This window comes from Metarhizium acridum (genome assembly GCF_019434415.1).
Source record: "Metarhizium acridum strain ARSEF 324 chromosome Unknown scaffold_587, whole genome shotgun sequence".
NCBI classification, from domain to species: domain Eukaryota; kingdom Fungi; phylum Ascomycota; class Sordariomycetes; order Hypocreales; family Clavicipitaceae; genus Metarhizium; species Metarhizium acridum.
The window spans coordinates 412,880-438,197 of NW_027094049.1; the positions used below are offsets into that span (position 1 = coordinate 412,880).

Sequence of the window (25,318 nt, forward strand, 5' to 3'; positions counted from 1 at the left end):
ACGGAGACATGCAAACCAGGCGGTTGGCTCACGGGTGGTGGTTGTACGAAAGATGCTTTGTGCTTTACGTACTCCGTAGTCGTGATGGAACTCGGTACTGTCCTGGTTGCAAGGCGGGCGGCTTGAAGGCGCGTAGAGGCCGGGCGGGCGACAAGACAAACATGGGGAGTTGCAAGCAGATGTGACGTTTAGGAGAGAGGGGGAGGCACAGACCTTTGATTGGAAGAGCTTGAAAGGCGGTCGGTCGGCAAGGCGCCGTGTTGCGTGGTTAGGGTTTTGTTTGGGCTGAGACTCGAGAGTCGCTCTCTGGCGTTTCATTGTACATGTACACGGTGAGTGCGTAGCGAGTTGCATTGCGCGTTTGCGTCTTTGCGTGGCATAACGAAGGCGATGGGAAGCGAGGCGCAGCTCAATACCACAATGGCGCCGCAGCATCGACGTGACGCTGCAACAAGATGATATAACTTATTCATTGCCTTGATACTTGATTGCTTGGGTGGCCGACAATGGCCGTAGCTGGAACACTTCAGGTACACAGGACGGGGCAGTAGATTGGGCCCCACTGCGCCGCCCGCATCCCGCATCTTGATTGATCGCCTCCCCGAGAGGCCATGCAACCCTAGGCCATCCCTCAAGCCGACACGAGCCAATGCACGCAGCCGCTGGCCCCCAGGAATAAGTCCAGAAATGCAGGGGTGGAAACACTGATGCCGCCAGCTTCTCTTATCAGGTCGCCTATCAATTTTTAGTCTTAATTTTTTTTTTTTCCTCTTCTTGCCCAAAATCATTGAAGGGGGAGAAATTACCGGTCGACATTCCAAAAATAAAACAAAACCACTCGTCTGGTTCTCGCTTGCTTTGACTCTTTTTAAAAAGCTTCTTCTCTCTGCTTGAGTATTTCTACGCGCCTGGACTGCGATTTCGCCAGGCTTTTAGAATCGCAAAACAAATATATTATACCCTTCTCGACTGCGCCCTCCCCTTCTTCATCGTCAACCCCCCAGGTGTCTCTGTTACCCCTACTTCGAACCCAACCGTGGTCGTTGGGTGGCGTCGTATTGAAGCTCTTTTTTTCTTCTCTTTTCTTTGAATTTATTTTTATTTTTTTGACCTCTTCCCGTCGCACAGGGGCCGGCCCTGTTGAGCCTCCTGTTTCCCCCCATCTCGTCGACCCCGGACTGAGTCTTGGAGCTGACCAGGGTGTGAACGGGCACATGTGCACATTAAAATTATAATCTGTGTACTCCGTACTCCGTATTGTAATAGAGAGCACGGTTTGCCGAACTATTAATACTCTTTATTCATCTCATCGTCACCTCTTCCCCTCCCGCGTACCTAGGAAATTCCATCTCGACCAAATGTCTGCCCTAAAGTCTCAGGACAGAAATCACCACGCGCCTTATTACGACTCTTCAGACAAGATGTCGGCAGGATCAAATCTTGTGGATTTTTTCCAGCGCTTTCAGGTCATACAGCAGCATAGAGACTCGTCGGATCTGTTGATTCGGGTTGGTCGCATGCCATTCTGCGAGGTGCTTGGCTGGGATTCGCATGCTAACGCCCCGTGGCAGGATATCCTCGTGTACTGCGACAAGCTCGAAACCGCCTTGCGATTTCAGAACCAGCAACTCGTCGACGAGCTCAAGGAGTGCAAACGCGACAAGAGAGATTTGCAGACCCAGCTGAAGAACAGCGAGGCGAGAAACGATTGGGTGACCAAGGAAATCGAACAAATAAGGGTATGGCGATGCTCTCGTTTTGCGACGCTTTGCGCCGAGACTCAAATTTTGAACAGAACCACAATGCATACATTCTCGTCATGATTGACGGCGACGGCCTGCTGGTATGTACAACTTAGCAAGACACGCGCGTGAAGAACGCCCATGCGCTAAACACAGACACAGTTCCGCGACCAATGGATCAAGCAAGGCGTCGAAGGCGGCAGGAAGGCTGCTCGCGCGCTTCGAGACGCCATTACCGCTCAGTGCGGCGAGCATGCCGACGTCGAAATTATTACAAAAGTGGTGGCCAACTTTGGCGGCCTGGCCAAGTTCTTGGGTCGCGACCTGTCCGACTTGAAGGATTTTGCTTCGGGCTTCACCCAAGGCGAGGCAACATTCGACTTTATCGATGCTGGACACAACAAGGACTGTGTCTCGTCCAAAATCAGGAGTAAATGCTGCGCTTTTTCCCAGACCAAGGATAAAGTCTCAAAGTCTCAAAACCAGCTGCTGACCCGATTCGCAGATAATATACAGTTTCACCTCGAAAACTACAACTGCAGACATATTCTCCTGGGCATCTCCCACGATGCCTCATACGCTCCCTTGCTCGACAAGATTGCCCAAAACGACTTCTCCCGCCATCGCATGACCATCATCGAAGGCGTCCCCACCGTCCCCGAGCTCGTCGCCACAACCATCCCCAGCATGGACCTGGGAAGGGACCTTTTCCGCAACGACAAATGGCCCGATAGAAATACATCATCAGCCTGGCAGCCGGGCAGCTGGGCAGCCGGACCTAGGACTGCCAGCCCTGCCACTAGTATCGGATCGGCCAGCACGCCAGGCCGCTCGTCATTATCATACGCCAACGCCGCGAGCAGCAACAGCAGCCCCCCTCCCCAGATTTCGCTCCCCATTGTCCCCAAGCCCGTCGCCAGCCGAGCCCCCAAGGCGCAGTATCAGCAGATTCCCCCCCAGCAGCCCGACTGGAACCCCGGCCATCGCGGGCTGGACGAGCCCATCATCGTCAGCGTCTCCGCCATGGAGAGCATCAAGAAGCGCAAGGAGTCGGATAAGCTGTGCAACAACCACTTCCTGCGAGGGCCCTGCACCAAGGGTGACTCGTGCTTCTTTGTCCACGACTACAAGCCTAGCAGCGAGGAGATTAACGCCATTGCCGTGTTGGCTCGTCAAAACCCGTGTACAAATGGGCAGGACTGCGAGTCTGACGAGTGCATCTACGGCCATCACGTAAGTTTTCTTTTTTTTTATTTTTTTTTTTTTGTGCCTTTCAATTCTTTTTGTGGACAAGTCTATGCCCCGCGTGGATGTACCCGGCATGTTGCTAACAGCACTTCTTCCTCGACAGTGCCCCAGCATCCGCGACAACGTCTGCATACACCCCTTTTGCAAATTCCCCGAGGACGCTCATCCCCCCGGGACGAAATTCAAAAACCCAAGCATCAAGGCAAACCAAATAAGATGAAATGAAAATGAATTACAGTCATTACAGCACTATACATACACACACATATATATATACATATATACATATATATGAAGTAAGGGATCGTTTTTTAAAGCTTCACGGAAAGCGGTTTCGCAAGAACAAGGCAAACCGCTTACTTTGCTAGGCGGGGACGACGTAAATGCAGATTGCGCTTTGGTCTGGCTTGATAGGGCTCGTTTTTCTCCTTGGCTAGGGTGGCTTCTGTGTATAGTAGTTATGGGACTATCTATATTTTTTTTTAACTTGCCGTCGAGGCTTGAGCCCTTGTGACGCTTTTGTGAACGCTGGCATTAATTTTGTGTGAGGCAGGGGGGGGGAGCAAAAAGCTTGGCATCCTCGGTTATCTTGGCTGATGTCAAATCTGTGGAGTGGCCTTGCACATCATCCACGTCGGCACTTTTGAGCATTGCATTCTTCCGTGGAGGTGCCTTGCCGTGTTACCTGCGCAAAGACGCGTGGTGCAAGCAGTGTCGGCTGAGTGATTTTCGGGTTTGAGGCGTGTCCTGGCGACGGGACTGCGCTGGAAAATGGATATGAGGAGTAGTTGTGGGTGATGATGTCCTGGTTGGCTGGGCCCGCGGAGGTATCTGGTGAAATTGGATGTTTGGCAGAATGCGAACCAGTGAGAAAAAACAGCATTCGAAAGACCGTATACAGATTCGTGTGGGCTCCTTGTCTTTCCATTTCGCCTTATCCATACGCACTTGAGCCGATGAATCTCTCACCCTCATGAACGACGTTGGGGCGTTTTGAGAGGAGCATGTGTATGACCTATGGTTGTTTTTTTTTATGTTTGATGAGTTTGGGAGAACGGAGGTTTCTCATCAGAGACAGTCAGTTGATCTTGCTTGATCCTCGGTGGAAAAAGGGTTTTGAGGCTACATAGCGTCAGCACAAAGGCGCTTTGGAAGTAAAGGGAACGATGCTAGTACCCACGTCTTGAGAAGCATCTGCAAGCGCAGTCAAATTCCTCCCCTTGCCCGACATGCTCGTTGCTTTATCCCCAGGCATCAAATTCAAAATGCTTTCCGGATCCTCCCTGTTCGAGGCGGGATCAAGTGCTTACTGAACGAGATGGCGTATAGACCAAACATTTTTCGGAGAACGGTCAGTTGTAGATTAAGCTGTGAAAAGAGCGCCACATGTGAGTCTGTCCTAGATTTCAACATGTCAAGTATTCGGCAACATATGTAATAGTCTCTGTCATGGCCGTTTCCCCCAAGTAGGACTAGCGCCATTCTGTCTGCCAGGTTCGACTCACCCAGCCCCACTAGGCCCCACCATTTGACCACCTTGAATCAAATTCGGGAGCTGGCAACTACCTCAACACCAAACCTCACTTCATCACCACTTCGGCGGGCATCCAAGCAGCCCGGCCGTGCTACCCACGCCCCCATCGTCATTTCAATCCGTCACCGCCCCTCTCTGGTATACTCAACATGTCTCACCCACGGGTAGAAGAAGTCTCCGACAGCGACCCAGACGTGGCGTCCGACCCCGAAGAAGGCGACATTGACGACTTTATCGACTCGGACATCATGCGTCGCGTCTCCCAACACCAACCGCCGCCCAGATCCTCTGCACCACCGGCACCCGCCCCCTCAAACTTCCCCAGCCAAATGCTCGCCCACGACGCCGACCGCTCCGCCTACTCCTCCTTCCAGTGCATCTACCCAGTCTACTTCGACGCCAGCCGCACCCTCTCCCAAGGCCGCCGCGTGCCGGCCTCGCTCGCCGTGCGCAACCCCCTGGCGCGCGAAATCGCAAACGCCTGCTCCCGCCTCCGCCTGCCCACGCTGCTCGAGCCGGAAAAGACCCATCCCAAGGACTGGGCGAACCCGGGCCGCGTAAAAGTCGGCCTGAAGCAGACGCCCCAGAATCCGTCGGGCATCAAGAGCAAGCACCATTTGTACATTTTGATCGCCAAGCATTTGCAGCAGAACCCCACCACGGAGAACTCGCCCGGGTTGAGGGTGAGGATGGGCGGGCAGGTGCAGCCGCCCGAGGGGAAGCCGTACCCCAAGCCGGCGGTGCCGAGGGGCTGGAAGATGGGCGAGTACTTGCCGTATCTGAGTCCGGCCATGACGGGAGGCGGCGTGTCGGAGAATTTGTTCAAGGACATGATGAAGGAGATGCAGAGCGGGGGGGATCCCATGAGTGCCTTGATGGCGGGTGCTGCTGGGCATGGCGGCGACGAGGGGAATGCGGGGTCCAGCGGGAAGAAGAAGAAGGATAAGAAAGGGAAGGGGAGGTCATGATGAAGGCCGGGAGGAGGCGTCTTTTTTTTTTAGAGGAATAATGTGTATATGATCTGGGCAGGAGACTCACGACATGCTGCCCCTTCAAAACATGAGATGGTGAAAATGGCACGGTCAGCCATAGAAGCGCCATGGATTTATAAAGAAGAGAAGTTGCAAAGGCATCAAGGGCCAATGAACCATATGACGGCTATTATCAATGCCATATCGGTCCAGAATGTGCATGGAAGCTCCTCGTACCGACACTTCAACCACGTTTGCAAATGTCATTCTTGTCAATAATGGTCTGTTTTTTTTTTTTTTTTCCTCTTTTTTTTTTTTCTTTTCACGGACATAGAACTGGGCTCGTGAGACTGGGCAAGTTCGCCCCTGTAGCACCAACAGAGCCCGAACCACAATGCCGAACTTGACGTCTCAGAAAGGGCGGGCGAGGACGCCCAGCCTACGAGGTCCAGCTGTCCGAAAAGATGTTGGGTAGAGGAAGTGGAAACGAGGGTTCCCAAAAAGGGGCTCATTCTGGCAGGCTCGACACCTCAACACATGACCACTGTAACCGACCACGAGATCAGAAGAACCGCTCAACTATCCACTTTGCACCCGGCGGTTTGGCGCACATGTGCGGGTTCCTTCGTCTCCGTCCCAGCCTCCATGAGCATATCGAACGGAGAACCCTGGTCAACGGTGCGAGAACCGATTTACGGAACATACAGTTGCAGATGTTGGCCGTGGAAATAACCCTAACCCAGGTATATATTCCGACCCTAACCCTGACCCTAGCGCTGCATATCAGTCCTTACCCTAACCCTACGAGATGAATTCTATCTTGTTGATTTCTGGCAAGGGGGCAATGTCCTCGCAGAGGGGGCCGAGAGTTTCCCGTTATAACTATTCCACAACGACCCTTCAGGTACGGCAGATGCTGGCAACAAACTCGTTCTAGCACCAGCGGTGAAGCGTTACTTGAGAGCATGGCCGCGAAACGTGCGCTCCATGCCGATGACAAGGTTATAAACACGCAACGGCTATACAAACTCCCCGAGCTAAGCTAGGGCAGAAGGAGACAGAACAAGACGGTTTCTATTCAACATTCCTCTCCTTACACCCCCCTCCCCCACCAGATACCAAAGGTACCAGACACATGTATGCATCCTCCTCCTGTCCACCCCAAGCCAACTCAAAAACCACATATTCACAACACCGTCCCTTCATCATGAGTCATGGATCGCCCAGCTCGACCGGCTCCCAACCTCGATAATGCAGGTCGTCGACGCAAGTCTGAACTCTGTAAACAGCCATCATCCCTCGAAAAATAAAAGAGAAAGAAGAACCACCGCGTCCTCGTGCGACCGCAGTTGCACAAGGTTCAGCCATCTCCAGTATTTGGGTTTGGCGACGGTGTGACAAGGTTATTATATCGGAAACATGGTGATGCGACGACCTCACTCAGGCCTGTGGTTTGAGTTTCAAGTTTGAATGTATATTCCTTTCCAACACAAATAGATGATGATCAGTTTAGGCACGGCGCGTATAATGTAGGCAAGTTGCCGGTCCGTGGGTTTAGGGTTATTCCGCTAGGGAGCCGTTGAAGCTACTCGGACGCTATTCCGTCATGTGATGGTTGGTAAGAAGGGATGCAGACTTTGCTTGTGCACCTATTATATGGCTGGGACGGCTCGAGGGAATCCCTAACAGAGGTACCCCGGCGCGGCTCATGGTGGCTTCAGGGGTAATGGGAATCGGGGGGTTGGGAGTCCAGACGGCGTTTGCTCGAGGCTTTGTTGGCTCGGGGCTACAACGTTGCGTAGGGCATGGGCGACGCCGTGGCTCGAGTTGTTTGAGGGGAGGCTAATGGCCACGTAGCGGGTAGGGGAGAGCTTCTGTTGCTAATGGTGATGGTGAAGGTGATGCTGTTGTTGATGCTGTTGTTGATGCTGTTAGCATTACTGTAAATGCTCATGCTAATGTTACGTTCATGTTGCCGTAAATATTGATGTAAATGCAGTTGTCGACGCTGATGCCGTGTTGCTGTGAACATTGCTGTTGATACCGACGTTGCTCCTCTGCGCGCCATACATGTCTGGCATTGCTTGTCTAACTGTCTTGCACCGCGATTGGATCCGTTAACCCGAGTTAGACATGCAGTTGTTTCAAATCCACCACGTCCACGATCACGTTCCTGCCATTACCCCCCCCCCGACACGCATCAAGTCAGATACAACAAGCACGCCCGCAAATTCTCACCACGACGGACGGTGGACTATGCTTCCTGTCCCCCCAATCACCCAGCCGGCTTCATCGTAACCGCCATCACAAGGCACGCATCAACTCCCCATGACGGATGCCAAGGTTATGTAAAGTCCAAATTCCACCAGCTGCCACAACCACCAGCGGCAACAGCAGAATGCAGTCCCCTGCGTCCGTGACGGCGACGTAGGAACCGCGGAGCAGCCCGCGCGCCGCATACATCCCAAAATCTCTTCCAACAGCATGTCTCGACGCTGCCGTCAAGACCAAGCCACGGCTCACATGTCGCGAGTTTCACACCACCACGCACAAAGACGCCAGACAAACAGCACGTCAGGGGAGGCTCTCGGACCACACCAGACACTACAATCGCACAACACATCACTTAGGCCAGGCAGTGAATGCTACTACACAGATACATGACATGTAATCAAGGTGCAAGTCAAGCGAACCCCCCCCCCCCCCCTTTTCTGCGCTGCCAAGGGCGCGCATGTTGGCTCCGACACCATACAGCCGACACGCAACTAATGTTTGTTTTCGTTTATCCCGTGTGACCTAGAGCCCGTCAAGTTCAACAAGGTTACGCGCGGCTATTCGGTTCCGGTTCACTGTTTGGGTGCACCTCGGCGCAGGTTAGTTGCTACCCTTTGGAATATCCATGGAAAAGACACTTATACTTCACCTCCCAAGCCAAATGGCACCCGCCATTCAGCCCTTAAAGGCAAACAGAAATGCTGTCCATCAAAGACGACCGGCGTCGAGTTACTCATGTGGCCCCAGACTCGCCCAGCCTCGCAACAGGACAAGCGCCACTTAATTAGTCACCCAACTCACTTGTTTCATCATGACATAAACTTCTTCCAGCCAAAGTAATAGCACCCACAGGTCAAGTCGAATCAATGCATTATGATAAATCGGTGGACCATGTCCTTTACACTATATACAATCCTCCCAGCTGCCTTGGCCCTGTAGCCGCCTCGGCTCGAGTGTGGACTCTCTTCAATCTTACAAATGCACAAAGTATATTGCTCCCGCCCCGCCTGCCACCTCATATTAGGCTCGCAGTCAGAAAACTTGGGGTATGCCGCGGCTATTGCGCCCCAATGACTGATCCCATAATCCTGCCGCCAGTAAACGCCATATCTGAAAGACAGAAAAAAAATTTTGCCACTGCAGAACGACGAAAGCAAATAGGCTGTCCCATGTCCGGGAACCAACCATGACGGACCAACAACATGCAAAATAAATCAAGGCGCATGCAAGGGTTGATAGTCGTGCTAGGCCAAACGCAAGGGCCAAAATCAATGAAACAAAAGGTGCAAAAGCAAACAAGAAGATATATGTAAACGCCAAAGCAACTTGTCGTCGCTATTCGCAATTCTCCCAGTCCACTCTTGAAACTCCATTCTGAAGACCCAAAAGAAAAAAAAGGCCACTCAACTGGTAATGTAAAAAAAAAGGGGGGGGGGGGGGGGGGGGGGGGGGGGAAGTGTGTGTCGCGCATCTTGCGCCAAGTGTCAATTCGATTCGACGCGAGTTTATTCGAACCGACCTCTTGCAACGTTTGATGTGTCCAAATTAGAAGGTTCCTTAGAGCCTAAGATAGTTGATGCTTGATAGCAACTGCTTGTATGACGGTCGGAAATAAGAGGTGGCGGCGCAATCCAGAGCGTCTTCACTAGGTCAGTCTAGTGGGTACCCCAAAGAGCCACCACGTGCCCAGCCTAGACCATCATTGATAGTATTGAATCATCTCCATTTGCTTAGATGTTGTGGCTAGGAACGTCTACAGACATGGCTTCAGGCTCACCGAGATATGCCAGCTGAGCCCATACTCGCCAGTGCAAAACACCGAGATGGGCCAGTCGAGTTGCCATATCCTCAACTCCTGCCTCATCTTGTCCATCTCGTAGAGACGATTCAGAGTCTCGACATAGAGAGAAGTGTTTGTTGTTGGCCACTCGTCCGCCGGTAGCCATGGCGAAGAGCGAAACACCTGACAGGGCTTTGAACTCACGGACTCGGCCCGCTAACGCAGTCATTAGCCTGCTGTGGAAGGCCTGCTCAACCTCCTTGTAGATTTGCGAATCAACCCGGCAAACATTGTCCATAAGCTTCGCCTCAAACGTTGGTAGAAGTTCCGACGGGGCATTGGTATACCGGAAGATTTGGAGAGCCATTGACGGGGCGATAGTCTGCCATCGATTGCAGTATCGTGATGGAGGCGTCGACTGCAACAACGCAACCAGCGAGTTGTATACATTCTTGGCCTTGATTCTTGATTCGCAATTCTCCGGCGCGACATATGAAGGCATGATTATAGACGAGCGCGGGGAGGAGGATGCAGAGCTAGAAGAGCTAAATGCGAGACTTGACGGTCTAGAATTGGACAATGGCGTGTTGAAGTCAAACTCTGAAGTTGGCATTGTTGACGAGTTAAAAGTATCCTCGTCAAGGGGCCGACACTCGCCACCGAACATCCTCGAGCTATAGCGTGCCACCCGCTCCAGATCCTCATACATGCGCATGCAAATATCCAAGTTGATTGCGTCAACCATGTCTGACCGGAGCTTCATAATTCGCTCTTCGTCGAACAAGAAGGTGCTGGGCACTCGCTTCTCCGCGGATGAGGGGAGGACCAGACGGGAAAGAGCTTCAAAGAAGACGCCCATGTCGCCAAACGTTTGCATCGTGTTGGGAAGCGTAGCAGAGTAATTTCTCTCGAATTCTGCATACCATTCCCGAGCCCCGGTGATGTCCACCTTTCGAGACTGAATCTTCTTGACAAAGAATTTTTGCTCAAAGTGTGTCGTATCCTCAATCAAGACAGGTCTCAGACAGCGAATTTGATGGTTTGCAACGTCCAGCTTCATAGCTTCCAGTACACTCAGTAGGCTGCGCATTCCAGTAACAAGTTGATCCAAATCAGAGTCGCGATTGCCGTCGCGAAGCTGTGTATACATAGTGTCTACCCAGTCATCCCGCATCGGCGCGCAGTGAGACTTGAGCACTTGGGAAAGCCAGAGAGCCAACTTTTCCAAATTGGCGATGCCCTTGTAAAACTGCTGCATCAACAATTCGATATTGAAGCCTTCGTCCAAAAACTGGCGGTCACGTTGGGGAACCAGTGTCTGAATTATTTCCTTGACGGCCTTGAGCAGTGAGGGAAGGGTCCAGTCGTCGGTCTCTCCGTGTTTAGCGTCGAAAGCGGGTCGGTCTGTTATGAATAGCGTCAATTCCTCCCTTAATGTCCGCCAAAACTGATTTGCCCTCTCTTGCTTTTTTCGCCCCTTTTCTCCATCCAAATTCGGCCTAAAGTGCAGCTCAGGATCAAAGTTTATGTCGTGCCGTAACTTGGGATTATGGATGATCTTTGATACGTCCAGTTCGCTCAGAGTAGCTTTTGTGACTGGGGGTTCAACGGGTAGCGACTGATGAAGAGAGTGCCGCCTCGAATGCCTTGTTACCACCGGTTCTGGCGTTGGCGAAGACGACGGTGAATTGCTAGAAGGGTTTCTTGATAGAATTGCGGCAGCGGGTGTCGAGGAACGCAGGGCCGGATCACACCGCCGAGGCGATTCTTGTGATGTCGATTGGATTTTGCCGGCATTTTGTGCCTCATCCTGAGGAGCCTGCTGCATCTGAACATCGGCGTCTTGTATTTGTTCAGTCTCGGTGTTGGGTCCAGGGGCTGAGGTTGACAGATTCCTGCGTGGTCTCTCGACAGGACCGCCAGTATCTTGCTCTGGTACCATGTTAAAATTTTGATGATGTTTCTTCCTTGAAGATGGGAGAAAGGTGTAGAATGAAAGTGAATGTTGGGTGTGCTAGCCCTCTTGATTGTCGGCAGCAGTCGTGCGTATTATTTCGTCAGTTGGTCCGCTGAGGAAATCAAGCGGATTCCAATATGAACCACGTTCCGTCTTCCCTCAACTACGACTGTTTCCGTGTTAGCATAAAGAGCGACATCCGTATTTCAAGATTATGGATCATGCAAACGTGCGAGGTGAAACGCAGCCTGCAGTCACGAGGCCCGGACAGTTGCAGACTCAAGTCGCCTATTTGAGGGCGAGCTGCAGCAACTTCGGGTCAGGGGACCACGTAAAAAAGGCTGTCGGCAGAAAACCCCCCATCATTCACAGTCCAAAAGAGACACATGGCTGTGTTGGAGCAAACTACAGCAAAAGAGGCAAGTGGGAAAACGTGGTGTTGTCTCGTGGTGCTTACATCCAGATATAAAGTCGGTGTGGTATGAAGGGTGATATCTCCAAGGGCAAGATGCCCAACTGGGGTACGCTCGACCAGGGATGATTTTTTTCGACGAGGTGGCGTGTTGTATTATTTCTGCCGGGGGTTTTATATTTTCGTATCTTCCAAGTCGTGTTCCGTTTTTATTTGTCCAAAGCACAAACACATACGGCAAACAACTTTGCTGTGACGAGTTCGAGTTCGGAGTCGGGTCGGGTGCCGTTGGGAAGGGATGCCCCGTATGTGGCCCAAAGAGGGAATCAGAGTGGATTAGGCGTAGGCGTAGGCACAGGCACAGGCAGTAGTGACTCTTAAATGTGCCCAAGGACTGGGCGAGGAGTAGACAGATGGCTTTCGAATGAGGGTCTGAAAATCAAATTTTAAAAGTCATGAATGAAGAATTGAGAACAAAAAAAGGCAAGAGTTGACACAATAGAGAGTGGGAAGGAGGGAAGGAGGTGAAAAGGGAAAGAAGTAGAGATCAGACGGGGGACCCAGAGAACAAAAACTGTTTCTGAACAGAAGGAGCAAAGCGGACTTGTCCCTTGGGATTGGGACTCGACCTGGATCCAGGGAGGCGATGGCGCCGGCAAGGAAAGTGACTTCGAGAAAAGGAGGGCCGGGACTTTCGCAAGGGGACGGAGGGTGATCAAAGTCCACATGCGCACTTGCGCATTGAGTGGGAATGGCATCTGGCATGGGCAGCCATGACATTCGCGGAAGTACATCGGCTCCATCCATGGCGCCAACGGTACGAGTCGCCGTGCAGGAAGGGAGCACGGAGGGAGTGAGTACTTTCATTTTCATTCATTACACGACCACCAAAAAGAAGTGTGGATGGTCTGGGTTTGGTCAAGCAAAGGAATGACTAGCGCAGGGCAAGCCGCCACCGGCCACCCGACAGGTACATATTTGATGGAGAAGGGGGGTCTCCCCCGTCACAGGGTCCGACTGGTGGTACTTGGTACGAGTAATGTCTGGGACTGCCCACCTGAACAGAGTTGGCACCTTGGGGCAGCTGGAGCACGCCTGCACGCCCTAACGCTGAACGCCTATGCCACTTGGCGCTGTAACCGGTACGCTAGTACACCTGCACACCTACGCCTCACGTCTGGTCTGGCCTTGGGGTACTGGACATGCGAGGACCAGGCGCACCAGGCGTTACAGCCAGAGGTCTGGTGTCCATCAGCGGTCTGGTGCAGTGGTGCCGCCGTGCATCCTCAGAGCACCAGTGACTAGAGCTGGCAGGCTCAAGTGTCAACCTTTTGATTGTTTGGCTGCCAACATCAGACCTAGACAGCTGGTTCAATATTGTGGCCAAGCCGAGTGCTTGTTTCCGTACCTTCCTCACACACTCGGCAAATCGTACTCGGGCAGCAGGACTCTACTCAAGCGCGCAGCCGCACGGCCATCCCTCACCCTGCGGCCAGATGCCCATCTCACGTCCATGCCGGCCTGGCGCATGTCGACGGTGCCCAGTGGGCGTCAGTGGGTGTCAACGGGCGTTCAGTGGGTGCCAGCAGGTGCAGCGCAGGTGGGTGCAGCCGAGCATTGCAGCATTGAGAGCACATGTGCACCACGAGACTGTCAATGCATGGCAATTGATGTACCTGAACCTCCCACGGGTCAACAACGGTACGTGAGTTGGTTCGGAATACTTGGCGCCTGGTGCCATGAACCTCGAGCACTGCTACTAGTAATCCAAAGTACCATGCAAGACTGGACACGAATGCAGACCTCCGTGTTGACGCCGGGCGCAGGCGCAAGCCTCCATGTCGCATTACGCCGACGCAGCTCGACTGCAAACATGGGCCGTTGGAAGCCAAATGCCTAGCTACCCAGCGGTGGGCTGGCGCATCCCACAGTATTTGCCTTATCGTTTTCAGCTTCGTCACCGCTGCCTCTATGGGGCCCTTACAGTGATGTACCAGTGCGCCCGATACGGTGGCTCCCCACCGCAACGGCAAGGCTTGCATTCGCGCCGTTGTTCAGAGTCCGTCTCGCGACTTGTTCTCCGAAAGACTCGCCAGGCAGCATCCGTCAGCGGGTCAAACGGCGGGCCAAAAACGAGCAGCGGCAAACCATCGGTGGCGCCTGGCGGCAGCAAGTGTCTGGTGGGCATTCGACTGTCGCGTCCTCTGTCTGGTACGTACTGCGTGCTGCGTACTTTTGCGTCGCTCCCATCAAGTCTTTGCCTTGCATCTTCACATTCTGCTCTTGGGTTCTCAAGGATGTCCCGGCGATAATTCCAGTCAGTCGTCGAGGTACATATATCCGAGTAATACCGGCTTTGCGTCGCGCGTCGGCCTATGCGCCAGGCTCTTTCGGCATGTTCGATGTTGGACCGTTCCATGGTTTTGAGGCCTTTGTACCAGGACAAGTTTAGAAACTCATGGCCGCCGGGCACCCCGGCATGGTTGCAGTCTTGGGCGGCCAGAGCCTGCGCCAGATGTACCACTACATGCCCAGTCGCAACCTTCCTCCTGCAGTCCGCAAGTAACATCGAACTGCTCGGCAACTCCAGGAATCGACGACTGTGCTTGGTTCAATGTTCAATGAATTGCTCAACGTACGTACGGGCTGGTATTAGTGGCCCGGCCGTGCGCCCCCCCCCCCCCCCCCCCCCAGCCCATCTCCCATGTTACCGCTGTGCCCTTGCCCTCCCTCCGATGCAATGGGGACAGGGGGCGTGCGTGTTGGCTTGGGCGTGGGCTGGGTGTGGACTCAATGCTAAGTGTGGACTTGGGCCTCGCATTGCTGCCAGTACGACTCCATGTCCGTACATGTAGCACTCAGGCGTCTTGCGTTGGCGCCATGGCCCGCGACCTGGGACACGGAGACTGCCATCTGGATTATTCATACAGAGAGAGCACCTGCTATTGCACGAAGCCCAACGAGGCCTTTTGTCTGTGCCTCTTGAACTCTTTGGCTGCGAGGTCTTTGAAGCTATGCATCTTGTTGAGCTACGGAATATCATGTTTCACACCCTTCGTTCTTTGCACCACTCACTTATCGGCTCTCTAGCACCAATCCCCCTTTGCTTGGCTTTGCTTCACAAATGTCCCAATCAAACCACCACCCCTTGGCCCCAGCGTCGTCCAAGTCGATGCAGGCTCAACTTGCAGACAGAGCCGCTAGACGTACTCATTCTGGGGCATCTCGACCCCATGCGAGCTTCCGGCCCCGGGTCCCGAGCTCCGGAAAGAAGGCCGATACTTTGTCGAAAAGCAGGGAAGACAGATGTATTAGTATTCGGGCAACACCTTCTTCCGTTGCCAGAGGCATTCATCGCAGACTACCGCCGCAGCTTCAATGTGTGACTTGCCCATGGCCTGCCTGACACGGAGTAATCCGCGGACACTTGGCCCGAAAAAAAAAATTAGAATCGAGCATTGACGTTGCCAAAGGCTGAGCCTCCTTGTCGTTCCAGCGCCGGCGGGATTTGGTGGCGGTTCACGTCGTAGGTGGCTGAGGCACTTGAAAACACCAGCTGTTTGTTTACTCAGTACAGAATAATAAAGCGCAGTGACTGATTCTAAAGTTATCGGAGCCCACCTGAGCCCTTGTACCCACATTCAATACTCGAGTACTGCGACTGTGGCGGACGCTCCGAGGCCGCCACCCATATTCCAACCGACGGCATTACCATTCTGGCAACTTACGATTGTGGAAGTGCAGACAAGGAAAGAAAAATGTGCAAATTGTCAGGCTGGCCACCCCCTTCATGTCGTCATGTAACATGCTAACACGCACACGCTCCGTCTCCCGTGCCTGGTTCAGCATCATGATGGTCGGCCTGGAGCCCTCGGCTAGATTTGTTTTGTTTTTGCCTACAAATGCTGCATTGTTGTTTTTTCGTAGACAACAACGCGGCTGGTGTAGTTTACCATCGTTCTATGCCGATGGCTGCTAGCCACTAGTACGAGTGAGACTCTAGTACTATGTACTACCAGTTCGAAAATGTGACGTGTTTGAGCCCTTGATGCCCTTGCATGTCTCTGGTACAGGCCAGGGGTGCAAAGTCTACTCAAACTCCCATCGAGGTGCGTGCGTGCTCCCAGGCCAGGCTCCAAGGTGCTTCGGGCTGCTTGCTCTAAGGCGCTCCAGGGCTCTGCCCCGTTGATTGATATCAATCTGGGATTCCGTACGACGCCGGGGCGCGATCTTCTCCTTGGCCAACCTGCTGTCTTGGGTATGATGCAGCCAGTTGGTTGGCTGCGGTGGTTCCATACTTCAAATGGTTAAAACGAAACTCTCCCACATACGCAGGGCATCCTCCAGCCAGGCTGCTTATTGATTACTCTGTACGGAGTAACTTTGGGGTATTTGCGCAATCACCACATGGGGTTAGGGTCAACTGTTCCGGTAAGCCCCTCCGACGACATCCGCCCTTGGCGTCGAGGGCTGGAAAAAGAAATAGCAGTTTGATGGTTGCAGAGTCGTAGGTCAAGGCTGTATTACGAAGCGACTCGTAATATTCGTAGTTTGGGGGGCCGTGTCGAATGTTGAGTTGGTGGTTGACTTGCAGCTCGTTGATCTCTCCGTGTCGGCCAACTGGTGCATTAACTCCGCCTGGTACGAGAACGGATGCTGAGAGCCTCCTGTGTCAACCGAGCAACATCATTTTGGTTTGTGCGGCCTGCGAACAGCGTTGGTTGGAGTATGCAGACACCATGTTCAAGCCGTTCTTTAGATCGTGACGAGCTGAGTGGCCACTCTCCAGCGCCGTCATCGCATGGGCTTCCTTCGGCCTCGGCCTTGGCTCGCCACACACGGGTTGTCATTGCATGACTGGACTGAACCAGTCAAACGTTTGTTCGCGTCAGCTGGCTCTGGCTAGCCGGCAAACGCTCGGTAGCTGACGAGGCGACATCCGCAGACGACGGCGTTGACGGTCTATTCGGTGCCGTACGCGACTAGGTACCGAGGTGCCTGGATAGCTAGTCACTTTGGATGTGGCGTTGAGGAAGGAGCACCCGACAAGTCGCACAAACTATCCGCATCTGGTTGGAACCGTGTTGAACCGGCGCTGCGGATGTTGTGTTATGACAAGAAATGCTCCGTATTAGTGATGCCTCACGTCCAGTTCCTTCCCGTTCCAAGTTAGCAGTGCTTCAGACGAACCGGCACCAAACGCTTCCGCACATTGGGGCAGGAGCAGCCCGGTGGCCTGACTCGCTCTCCGCCTCAGCATTGCATCTTGCTCCGTATGTGCAGCAGACTCTCAGCCTGTTACGCCGCGATCCGCCGCCTCACACGCACGGAGTACTCTCGTTGGAAACCTTGGTTTGAACCTTCTGACGACGCATCTTGCTTGGCACCACACTGCAGTTCAATGTTCGAAATATCCCCAGGGCGGCTGTTCTATTCTTGCGGCTTGCCACAGCGGCGCACTCCTTTCTTTGTTTGCTCCGCTGCTCCGCTGGCCAGGTGACTCTCACCTTTGGCCGTGCGGTGCATCTTGCACGGATAACCTCCCCTGAAGCGCATGGCGACATCCGACATGAGCCCGCAGCTCTAGTCGACAGTGTTCTCAGCTGTTTAGGCCACAATGCAGAGCCCTCAGTGCTCGAAGCAGCCAGTAGCCATCCGAATTGGGTATTCCCACGATGCTACTCCGTCCTGCCCACACGCCCATGCCCACGCCCACGCTCGTGCCAACGCCCACACCCACAAGCCCACACCACATCGTCCGAAGACCTCGAGGCCTGCAGCCCGCTAGCTTGCGGTAATCACCTCGGGACAGGGGCGCCACTCTGGCTACCCAGCCTGGGACAGATCTGCTATTTTGGAGGGAATCATTGGATGCTTTGGCTCGGATCATGGTGGGACCCTGCCGACCATGTTACCAGACTAGGTCTCCCGCACTCCTGGGACTGGGCAGACCGCGGAACAGGGATGGCTGCGTTAAAAACGCATTTCAGATATTGGTTCCACGAGTCGCTGACAAGCTTCCGGGCGCCAATCTCGTCACTCTCCCCACCATGGCACGCTTTCGAGACGGAGGCTTGGACAAGCAGTACTGTATTGTATAGCACTCTCTGACTCTGGCTACGCGGGCTGGCTAACATGTTCCACGTCGTATTTCAGACTATGCCAGGCAATGCGTTATTGCTGATGAGACCCCGTTCCAACACCATCGCGATTACTCCGTACCACAACATCATTGAAGATGCGCAGCCTGGCGTGATCGGGGTGTGGCCGATCCTTCTACAAAACTGTTTATTCTCTGCTTTGAGCATCACAGCGTTGCAGCAATACATCCCAGACACATCAGCTTCGACACCCAACAGAATACTACATGGGCATGTTGAAATAAAAAAACATTCTGACTCGGTGCCTGAAGTATTCCCCCTGAAATCAACAATTCATTGTCATGGCCTGTGCGTATTTGGGTGTATGTCCTATTGAATCACTCCATACGGAGTACAGGTAAACTATTTTAATAGCCGGCTTAGCCAGCTCGAACAAGGCTCTCATTTCACCAGTACCAGATCCCTCAAGGGATCTTAGCGAGATCCAGAACTTGTTTACCGAGGATAGGGACGTTCTAATTCGTGGGGGCGTTGTGAGTACTGGGACTTCCGCACACAATGTGTGTTGGCCTCCCTGAATAGATGTGTTCCATCCCATTGCGGAAAGTGGCTCAATTAAAGGGAAATGAGGCACATTTGTCAAACACAAGATTGGGTTTCCAACACGATGGTCAAGATTTCTGCTCAGACTCAGATTTTGGCCTTGGCCGAACACTTAGACGATGGCACTTTCCAGTTGCAGATGCAGAGTACGTATAAGTTAGTTGACACCGCCAATCGAAAGCGACAACTACACATAACATTCCCGCTCTGAACCCGCTAATACCGTCACCGCAACTGAGTCGTCTTACTTCCTGTGCCACCAATTACGACAGGGCCAAGGGAGCCGTGATTGGGGCATACATTCGGACAATGCTGTATGGGCTAACTCACGGTGCCATCCTATGAGATATGTTATTCATTCAGTTCGCATAGCCAAAAAGGGAAAAACTGTTCACTGGTGTCTCTGGTTCACCAAGGCTTCGTCTCACGAAAACGACAAGCTGCAAGAGTCAAGCTATGATGGCACTGGTGCTCATTTAATCGGCTATTCAGTTATCAAACGCAGCATACCACAACGGATTCCCACTTGAAGGGTTGCGTCTGAGCAAGTCAGTCAACACAAGAAATCCGGTCTGCTCTGAGCCAACATGAACACGCGGCTTGAGTTACCGGTGGACCTGGTAGCACGTATGAATAGAATGGCAGCAATTTCGATCTAGATTCACCCGCCAACGATTGTGAGACTTGTTTGCGATCATCAACAGTCTGTCGGGCACTGTACTACTAAACTTGTGGCCCCTTGACATGGTGGAGACATTACTGGGCCAGTCTCACCATTATAATCGTCGTGAGTTGGCACCACCTTCGCCCAAGTGAATCGTTTATTTGTCTCTTGGCTAATCATTGCCCATCATAGTACCTCCGTTGCTTTCTCGTTATGTGGTTGATTTGAGTAGCCTTCGAGTGGAGGGAAGCCCCAGCGCCACGCGAAACAGTGTGCCGGCCTTCACTTGGCTGGCAGAGACTAACGACACACGTTTCGAGCATAACTAGAAGACGAGGGCCAAGGCCAAGACGAAGAACCGTGAAGATGCTTGGGTAAGCTGAACAGGTTTTCAATGGCTACCACACAGCGAGCTTTGGGAAACCTCCCGCAGGACAGGGCTGCTCTGCATTCTGCCTGCATTCTTCATAGGCGAGTTCCCGTTGTTGGTTGGCCCTTCACAGCTAGCCTGAAGCCATGGACAATCTACTGCGTAGCTTGGACCGAAACCGAAACATCCACACTTCTGACATATGTGCTGGTTTTAGTGTCGCATTCGACGACGTTTCATGGTCTGCAACTATCGGGCTCACTAAGGCTACTGGCATAGATTTCAGCCCCATTGTCGGAGCTTTCGTTCGATACATTTCGCAACTAGTCAGCGGTTTTGCTACACCCTGCCACTCAATACGGTGTCCGGGATTCGCCATCATGAGGGGTTTTCCGCCATGTTAGTATAGTACGACGAGTGTCCACCTAGTCGCGCCGGGCTTGAGGGGCGATAATATTACGGTGGCTGTTGAGGCCAACCTGTTCGCAACGTACACTTTGTTACACAGCTGCCTATTTTCAGTCTGACACACTCGACACTTGGCAAAAAAGGCCCAAGAAGACAATCCCACTCCCAACAAGCCCGTGCCTCTTTTACGGCGTACGCCACCGTCAGTCAGCAAGATTGCAGTTGACGTAGCAGAAGTAGCTGTGGTTAGTGGCCAGTGGGGAAATTTGAAATGCTCTCCCATGGCCCAGGGCTAATGATCCGTTGGAATCATAAAACATCATTGCATAAACTGATATTGCGATAGGCTGCTGAGGCTGGTCTTGTCGGCCTCGCTTACCCTTCAATACGCAGAGGCTAAAATTACTGAAACAAACCGACCGTTGTCCCACCGTTTGAGCATTTATGTAGTCCCCTCCTTCACATCGCAGGGATCCCTCTGCCAAACTTACAGACAAGTACATGCTGAGTACTCTGCATAACAAACTACCGGATTGATCCCCACAAGTCATGTCGCTAATTGCTTTCTCGAACAAACGAGATGGCTACCCAATGCACTCCTCACGCAGAACTACGTATTTCGACAAGGCTCGCCCATCTTCATTCATATATTCGTTCACAGAACCGTCGGCCTATTGTTCAAAAACGAATGATGGGTTCAACAGCAAAGGATGAAAAGCCACAACTTGTGGTTATCAGCCAAAGCTCATGGCGACTACAGCCAGCTTAGCCGAGGGCATTCGTCTACACACGTACAACGACACGACGCAGTGGACATGGGAGCCATCGCAGCTAAGCATGGTTCGAGGCTTCGGTCCAGAGATCCCGTGGACTCCCCGTTGTGTTACCTGAATCCTGTCACATGAGCCTCATCATTGTTCCCAGATAGTACTTTGGAGCCACCCTCGCCACGTTTTCTCCTTGGAAATCCCCAGTTGGGGCCGGGCCGGGCGACTCACGTGGCGCATGCGATATTTATCCTTCCAGGTCGAAGTGTGGGTCATCGGCGTTGAGTTTTGCCATTGGTGTCATTGGATTCGGCAAACCGGAACCCCGGAACCGTCAATTTATTTATTTATTTAGACCAGACCCTTCGAGTCCAATATTTTCGCCAAAAGCCACTTAGCCTGCCCGTCAGCTTCGGTGGCAACCCGCATTCGTTCAAGCCGTTGAGTTTCCCGTGCTTCACAGGATGCAGCATGTTCGATATACGAGGCAGTGTACGGAGTCAGGAGTAATTGTGCTGTGCATAGCAAGGTTACAGGCTATGTATGTACTTTCGTATTACACAAATTTGATTTATATCATGCTTGGGGGCGGTGTGCGTCGGCGCAGTTGCCCCGGTGTGGTAATCCTCCGCAGGAAGGCATTCATTCCTGCCCCTTGTCTTGGTCATGATTGTTCCCAGCGATTGCCCCCCCCCCCCCCCCAAAAAAAAGAATATGCGACGGGTCTGCCAATTTAAGCGACATAGAGCGACCCTCCGTACTGCGACTCTGCTCCGCTGTCAGAAGTCTGGTCGCGTCCGAACGGGATTCTGGAAGCTAAATAAACCCTGTACGCTGGATCTCGGGATCTCTTGATTGACGCAAACCCAGGGGTTGAAAGGAATTATAACTGGAGGTGCGTCGAAAGCTCCATTTTGCCATCGCTTCGACCTCAGATATCCAAACACGGCGGTAATCTGCGTTGAACAGGTGAAAAATATTCCAGAAAGTGGTCCCATGTACCGGTACTTCATGCACCTGCGAGTCGTGTTAATATGGGGGCATTCCGGACATGCGTCATTCATGCTTCTCGGCGGCCGGCGGCAATAGCTTAAAACTCTACTCATTATCTTTAGGCTGTCGGGCGAGCCGACCGTCTCCGGGCAATCGTCAACAGCGGCCTACACCTTACGATTAATAACTATAGGGTTTACGGTTTCGGAGCCGTCGTGCGTCAAGACTTGTAGGTGACGGTAACGGGCGACCGGCATGGCATGTCGCCGGCTCAGGCTGGGCATGGTGATGCATGGAAACTCGGATTTGGGGGAGCAACCATTAGTTGAAAAGCTAATTGTGGTTATTTTTCGTCATTACTACAGTTCTCATGCCTAGTGTTGTCCGGAGTTCTCTAGGTTTCGCTTGACTGTCATACGAAAACAGTCCAGATGTCCGGAACGGGCGTCCCAATTAAACTTTGTCATGGTTCGTCATTATATTCGATGGAATAATCCCAAAATTTCGACAGAGTCAAATCACACCCGAGTATCCGGATCATTTGAATTATATTCTAACTCGACGCGACTGTCGTCTCCGTCGCATCCCTCTCACCGTAAGAGCCGCCACATGGTTAGACTCTGGGATCCGTCTTGCAAAGCGATGCCGCATCAGACGCTTCACCAGGAAAAGTATGTCTGCTCCGGTCAGCCCGGCCATGACATTCCTTCCTTTGCAATCAGGCCAGTTCAATATTTGACACGCGAGTAGTTGGCTGGCGTGGGGAGATCAATACCAGTTGCCTCTCTAGCGCCTGTTCGTTGGCGCGCGATTACCCTCTCAACCCTATATAAATATCCGCATTCGCCAGACTCCAGAGCAATGAACAAGCTTCCGCCAAAAAAGGACCCAGTTGATTTTTAATCCATGTATCGTTGTAAACAAGCAATCTAGTTCAAGAGGATGGAGGCCTAGGTAATTCGTTAGTTATTCCCTTTCACCGCAACCAAGAGAGACGGGGCGCTGCAATAAAGCATCTCGCGAGTCCCTAGTTCTACTCACAGCCATGAGAACACAGCATATGCTTATGTACGGACTAAGCCGCTCCCCTATTCTCGCGCATTTCCAGAAGATGCCCATGACACTGCTTGCGTCAGCCATTTTTCGTTCCTCGTCTCATCGACGCAATTGCGCATCAATCATGGAGACCTAAAAGAGCATTACGCCATACCCGTTCTTGTTTCTGTCCATAATGCCAGGCGTGAAGTGGTGGACGTATGCGCTCGTGCAAATCAAGAGCAGGAGGACGAGGAGGAGCGATCGGAAGTTGAAGAGTGCGGACTATGAAATGTCAGGCTTTGATGGAGTTCCTACAGGCAGCACGGGGGGAGTAGGGCTTACCATGGCTGCTGTGGCTTGGGGCGACGTCAAAATAGGAGATGGTGAAGATGAGAAGCGCAGATCGCGGTGGTTGCGAGGCCGCGATATTGGATTTGAGTGTTGGCCTTTAAGCCTGGTATGTTCCCTACTGTACGTAGTAACTACCACGTTGTACCAGGAGGCGCAACTGTGGGGAGGAGCAAAGATTCGCCGACCCGTGATTTGGTGAGACATGTGTGCTGGTACTTACTACAAGCTCATGCTCCCACTTGCTCTCAACACGATCAGGAGCTTCACTACCTGTTTTTCTTCTCGCGCAGTGCATTTGACTTCCGTCTACAGACCGTGGTGCAGCCGTTGACGGAATTTGTCTATGCTGTATTCCGTACTTGCCTGCCGGCAATAAGCCTTGCTCGGTCGCGTCTATACATCTATCCCGTTACCACCTTCACATTCAGCGCTCATCACCGCGAAGCGGCACAACCACCGTCAAAATGGAACCACGAGCACGAGCCGGCAAAAATGTCGGTAAGATGAATTTTTCCCACAACGAGCGTGCGTATTCCCCCTTGGTCAGCAATTCTCCCACCCTCTTCCCGGCAACTAACCCACACGCAGTCGCCCAGCTCCTCTACGCCCATGGCGACGTCAAAAACCCTCTTCCTGAAACAGTTCGCGTTCTTGATGAAATCCTCACAGACTTCATGCAGTCCATCGCCTTCGAAGCCACCCGCGCGGCGCACTACTCGGGCCGCCAAAAGATTAAATACGAGGATTTTGAGTTTGCGTTCCGCAAGAACCCTGCTTTTCTGGGCAAGGTGCAAGAGGTGTTTGAGAAGCAGAAGGAGATTAAGAAGGCGCGTGAGATTCTGAGGGACGGCGAGGATGAGATAATGAAGGATGCGGCCGAGGAGGAGAGGAGGAGGGAGAAGGAGGATGCTGCCGGCGCAGGGAAGGGGAACAGAGCAGAGGAGGAGCTGGGCGAAGCCGATGATGATGCCGAGGCCGAGATGGATGCTTTGGGGAAGAAGAAGTGATGGCCCTGTTGGACAGAAAGTTGGGAGTTTGGCATAAAATTTGGCGTTAAGGGTTAGCGGCATCGATGGCATTGCTGGATTACATCGCATCGAGGTACTTGTTTGGGACGAGCTATGGAACGACGGATCGGAGGTTATGCAGTCATGGCGTTTCGTGGACTTGATTTGGACATGGGAGTCTCTATTTTGATGATCTCAAGTTTCATCAGTTACACTTCTGGGGTTAAGACCACTACTAGGGGGCGCAAGGGGTGTTTTGGTGACAGTTTGGTGACTGTCAGCTACTCATCAGCCATGACAAGACAGCTCGTTGGAGTTTTTATTCCAAACATTAGACTTCACTTCAATAGCTGGTGACAATTTAGGACCTGTCTTGTGATAGTTGTGCTGTCACCAGAACCAAGGCGTAATAGTATGATATAGGATCAGATTGGTTCTACGTCATTCGTACAAAGTTGACGGTGACGATGGCTACTTCCTAAATAGGCCAGTGTGGCCGCAATCACTAGCGTATTGGGGCTACGCCCACTCGGAGACAACTTGGACTTTCAACCAGTCCTTTTTGCTGCGAAGCATCTTTTGTCCATGCGTGAAAGAATCGTGTCTCAACACCGCGCATAAATACACCCAGCGCAAGTCACAACTCTACATGCCGCCATCCTTGGACAGATTAGCAATGAGCCGCCAGAGACCCTTGTTCAATTACCCGGAGCCCCGCGTCCGATCCCGACCAAGTCAACCAAGCTTGCTAATGCGATATCGGGCTCCAAATACTCCGTACCCCAACCAACAGCCACTTACAACCAGACCAAGCATGCAACTAGCAACAGACGGGCGTTCACTAATAAATCCCATCCTTCTCCGGGCCATTCCCAGTCCTTCCTTACCAGCCAATACAGGCACGGATTATCCCGAGCTCTCGCCCCCGACTGGTTGTGGCGGCGTTACCAGGCCCTGATATCCAGTAGTTTCCTCGGACGGACCTCTGTACGGTTGATTTAACTCCACATGTTGTGTTGACGGGCGCCCGACCTTTGGAATTGCGTTATTGTGACTCGCTGTACGGAGTATTCTGGACAAGATTTTTTGGCAAAGGCG

The 25,318-nt window shown here is 52.6% G+C and overlaps 7 protein-coding genes across 7 annotated transcripts; 4 read left to right on the forward strand and 3 right to left on the reverse strand.

Annotated features, from left to right (window-relative positions):
• Positions 1–776: 776 nt before the first annotated feature.
• J3458_021912 (uncharacterized protein) lies at positions 777–3,210 on the forward strand (the record flags this gene model as incomplete). The annotated part of the gene is made up of 4 exons (XM_066122828.1): positions 777–1,508; positions 1,572–1,843; positions 1,905–2,975; positions 3,094–3,210. Exons 2-4 carry the CDS (start codon positions 1,742–1,744, stop codon positions 3,208–3,210), a joined length of 1,290 nt encoding a protein of 429 aa, XP_065972048.1. The 5' UTR covers positions 777–1,508; positions 1,572–1,741.
• Positions 3,211–4,673: 1,463 nt separating this feature from the next.
• SEC65_2 (signal recognition particle subunit) lies at positions 4,674–5,492 on the forward strand (the record flags this gene model as incomplete). The annotated part of the gene is made up of 1 exon (XM_007815383.2): positions 4,674–5,492. The coding sequence occupies one exon, from the start codon at positions 4,674–4,676 to the stop codon at positions 5,490–5,492; it is 819 nt and encodes a 272-aa protein (XP_007813574.2).
• Positions 5,493–9,499: 4,007 nt separating this feature from the next.
• Positions 9,500–11,491, reverse strand: SOK1_2 (cAMP-mediated signaling protein sok1; the record flags this gene model as incomplete). The annotated part of the gene is made up of 1 exon (XM_007815382.2): positions 9,500–11,491. The coding sequence occupies one exon, from the start codon at positions 11,489–11,491 to the stop codon at positions 9,500–9,502; it is 1,992 nt and encodes a 663-aa protein (XP_007813573.2).
• An 880-nt stretch (positions 11,492–12,371) lies between these two features.
• On the reverse strand, positions 12,372–12,725 carry J3458_021915 (uncharacterized protein; the record flags this gene model as incomplete). The annotated part of the gene is made up of 1 exon (XM_066122829.1): positions 12,372–12,725. The coding sequence occupies one exon, from the start codon at positions 12,723–12,725 to the stop codon at positions 12,372–12,374; it is 354 nt and encodes a 117-aa protein (XP_065972049.1).
• A 5,293-nt stretch (positions 12,726–18,018) lies between these two features.
• J3458_021916 (uncharacterized protein) lies at positions 18,019–18,519 on the forward strand. The gene has a single exon (XM_066122830.1). It carries the CDS (start codon positions 18,054–18,056, stop codon positions 18,393–18,395), a length of 342 nt encoding a protein of 113 aa, XP_065972050.1. The 5' UTR covers positions 18,019–18,053; the 3' UTR covers positions 18,396–18,519.
• A 3,349-nt stretch (positions 18,520–21,868) lies between these two features.
• J3458_021917 (uncharacterized protein) lies at positions 21,869–23,370 on the reverse strand. The gene is made up of 4 exons (XM_066122831.1): positions 23,205–23,370; positions 23,035–23,144; positions 22,866–22,947; positions 21,869–22,774 (listed from the first exon to the last, which is right to left on the reverse strand). The coding sequence occupies exons 1-4, from the start codon at positions 23,205–23,207 to the stop codon at positions 22,754–22,756; spliced, it is 216 nt and encodes a 71-aa protein (XP_065972051.1). The 5' UTR covers positions 23,208–23,370; the 3' UTR covers positions 21,869–22,753.
• Positions 23,371–23,456: 86 nt separating this feature from the next.
• On the forward strand, positions 23,457–24,657 carry J3458_021918 (uncharacterized protein). The gene has a single exon (XM_007815381.2). The coding sequence runs from the start codon at positions 23,678–23,680 to the stop codon at positions 24,218–24,220; it is 543 nt and encodes a 180-aa protein (XP_007813572.1). The 5' UTR covers positions 23,457–23,677; the 3' UTR covers positions 24,221–24,657.
• The last annotated feature ends 661 nt before the right edge of the window (positions 24,658–25,318 follow it).

Coding starts and splice junctions, on each gene's coding strand:
- J3458_021916 (XM_066122830.1), top strand. CDS start 18,054: ATGTTCCACGTCGTATTTCAGACTATGCCAGGCAATGCGTTATTGCTG.
- J3458_021917 (XM_066122831.1), bottom strand. Junction 22,948..23,034: donor ATGGACAGAAACAAGAACGG/GTATGGCGTAAT, acceptor TGACGCAAGCAG/TGTCATGGGCATCTTCTGGA. Junction 22,775..22,865: donor TATGCTGTGTTCTCATGGCT/GTGAGTAGAACT, acceptor CGAATTACCTAG/GCCTCCATCCTCTTGAACTA.
- J3458_021918 (XM_007815381.2), top strand. CDS start 23,678: ATGGAACCACGAGCACGAGCCGGCAAAAATGTCGGTAAGATGAATTTT.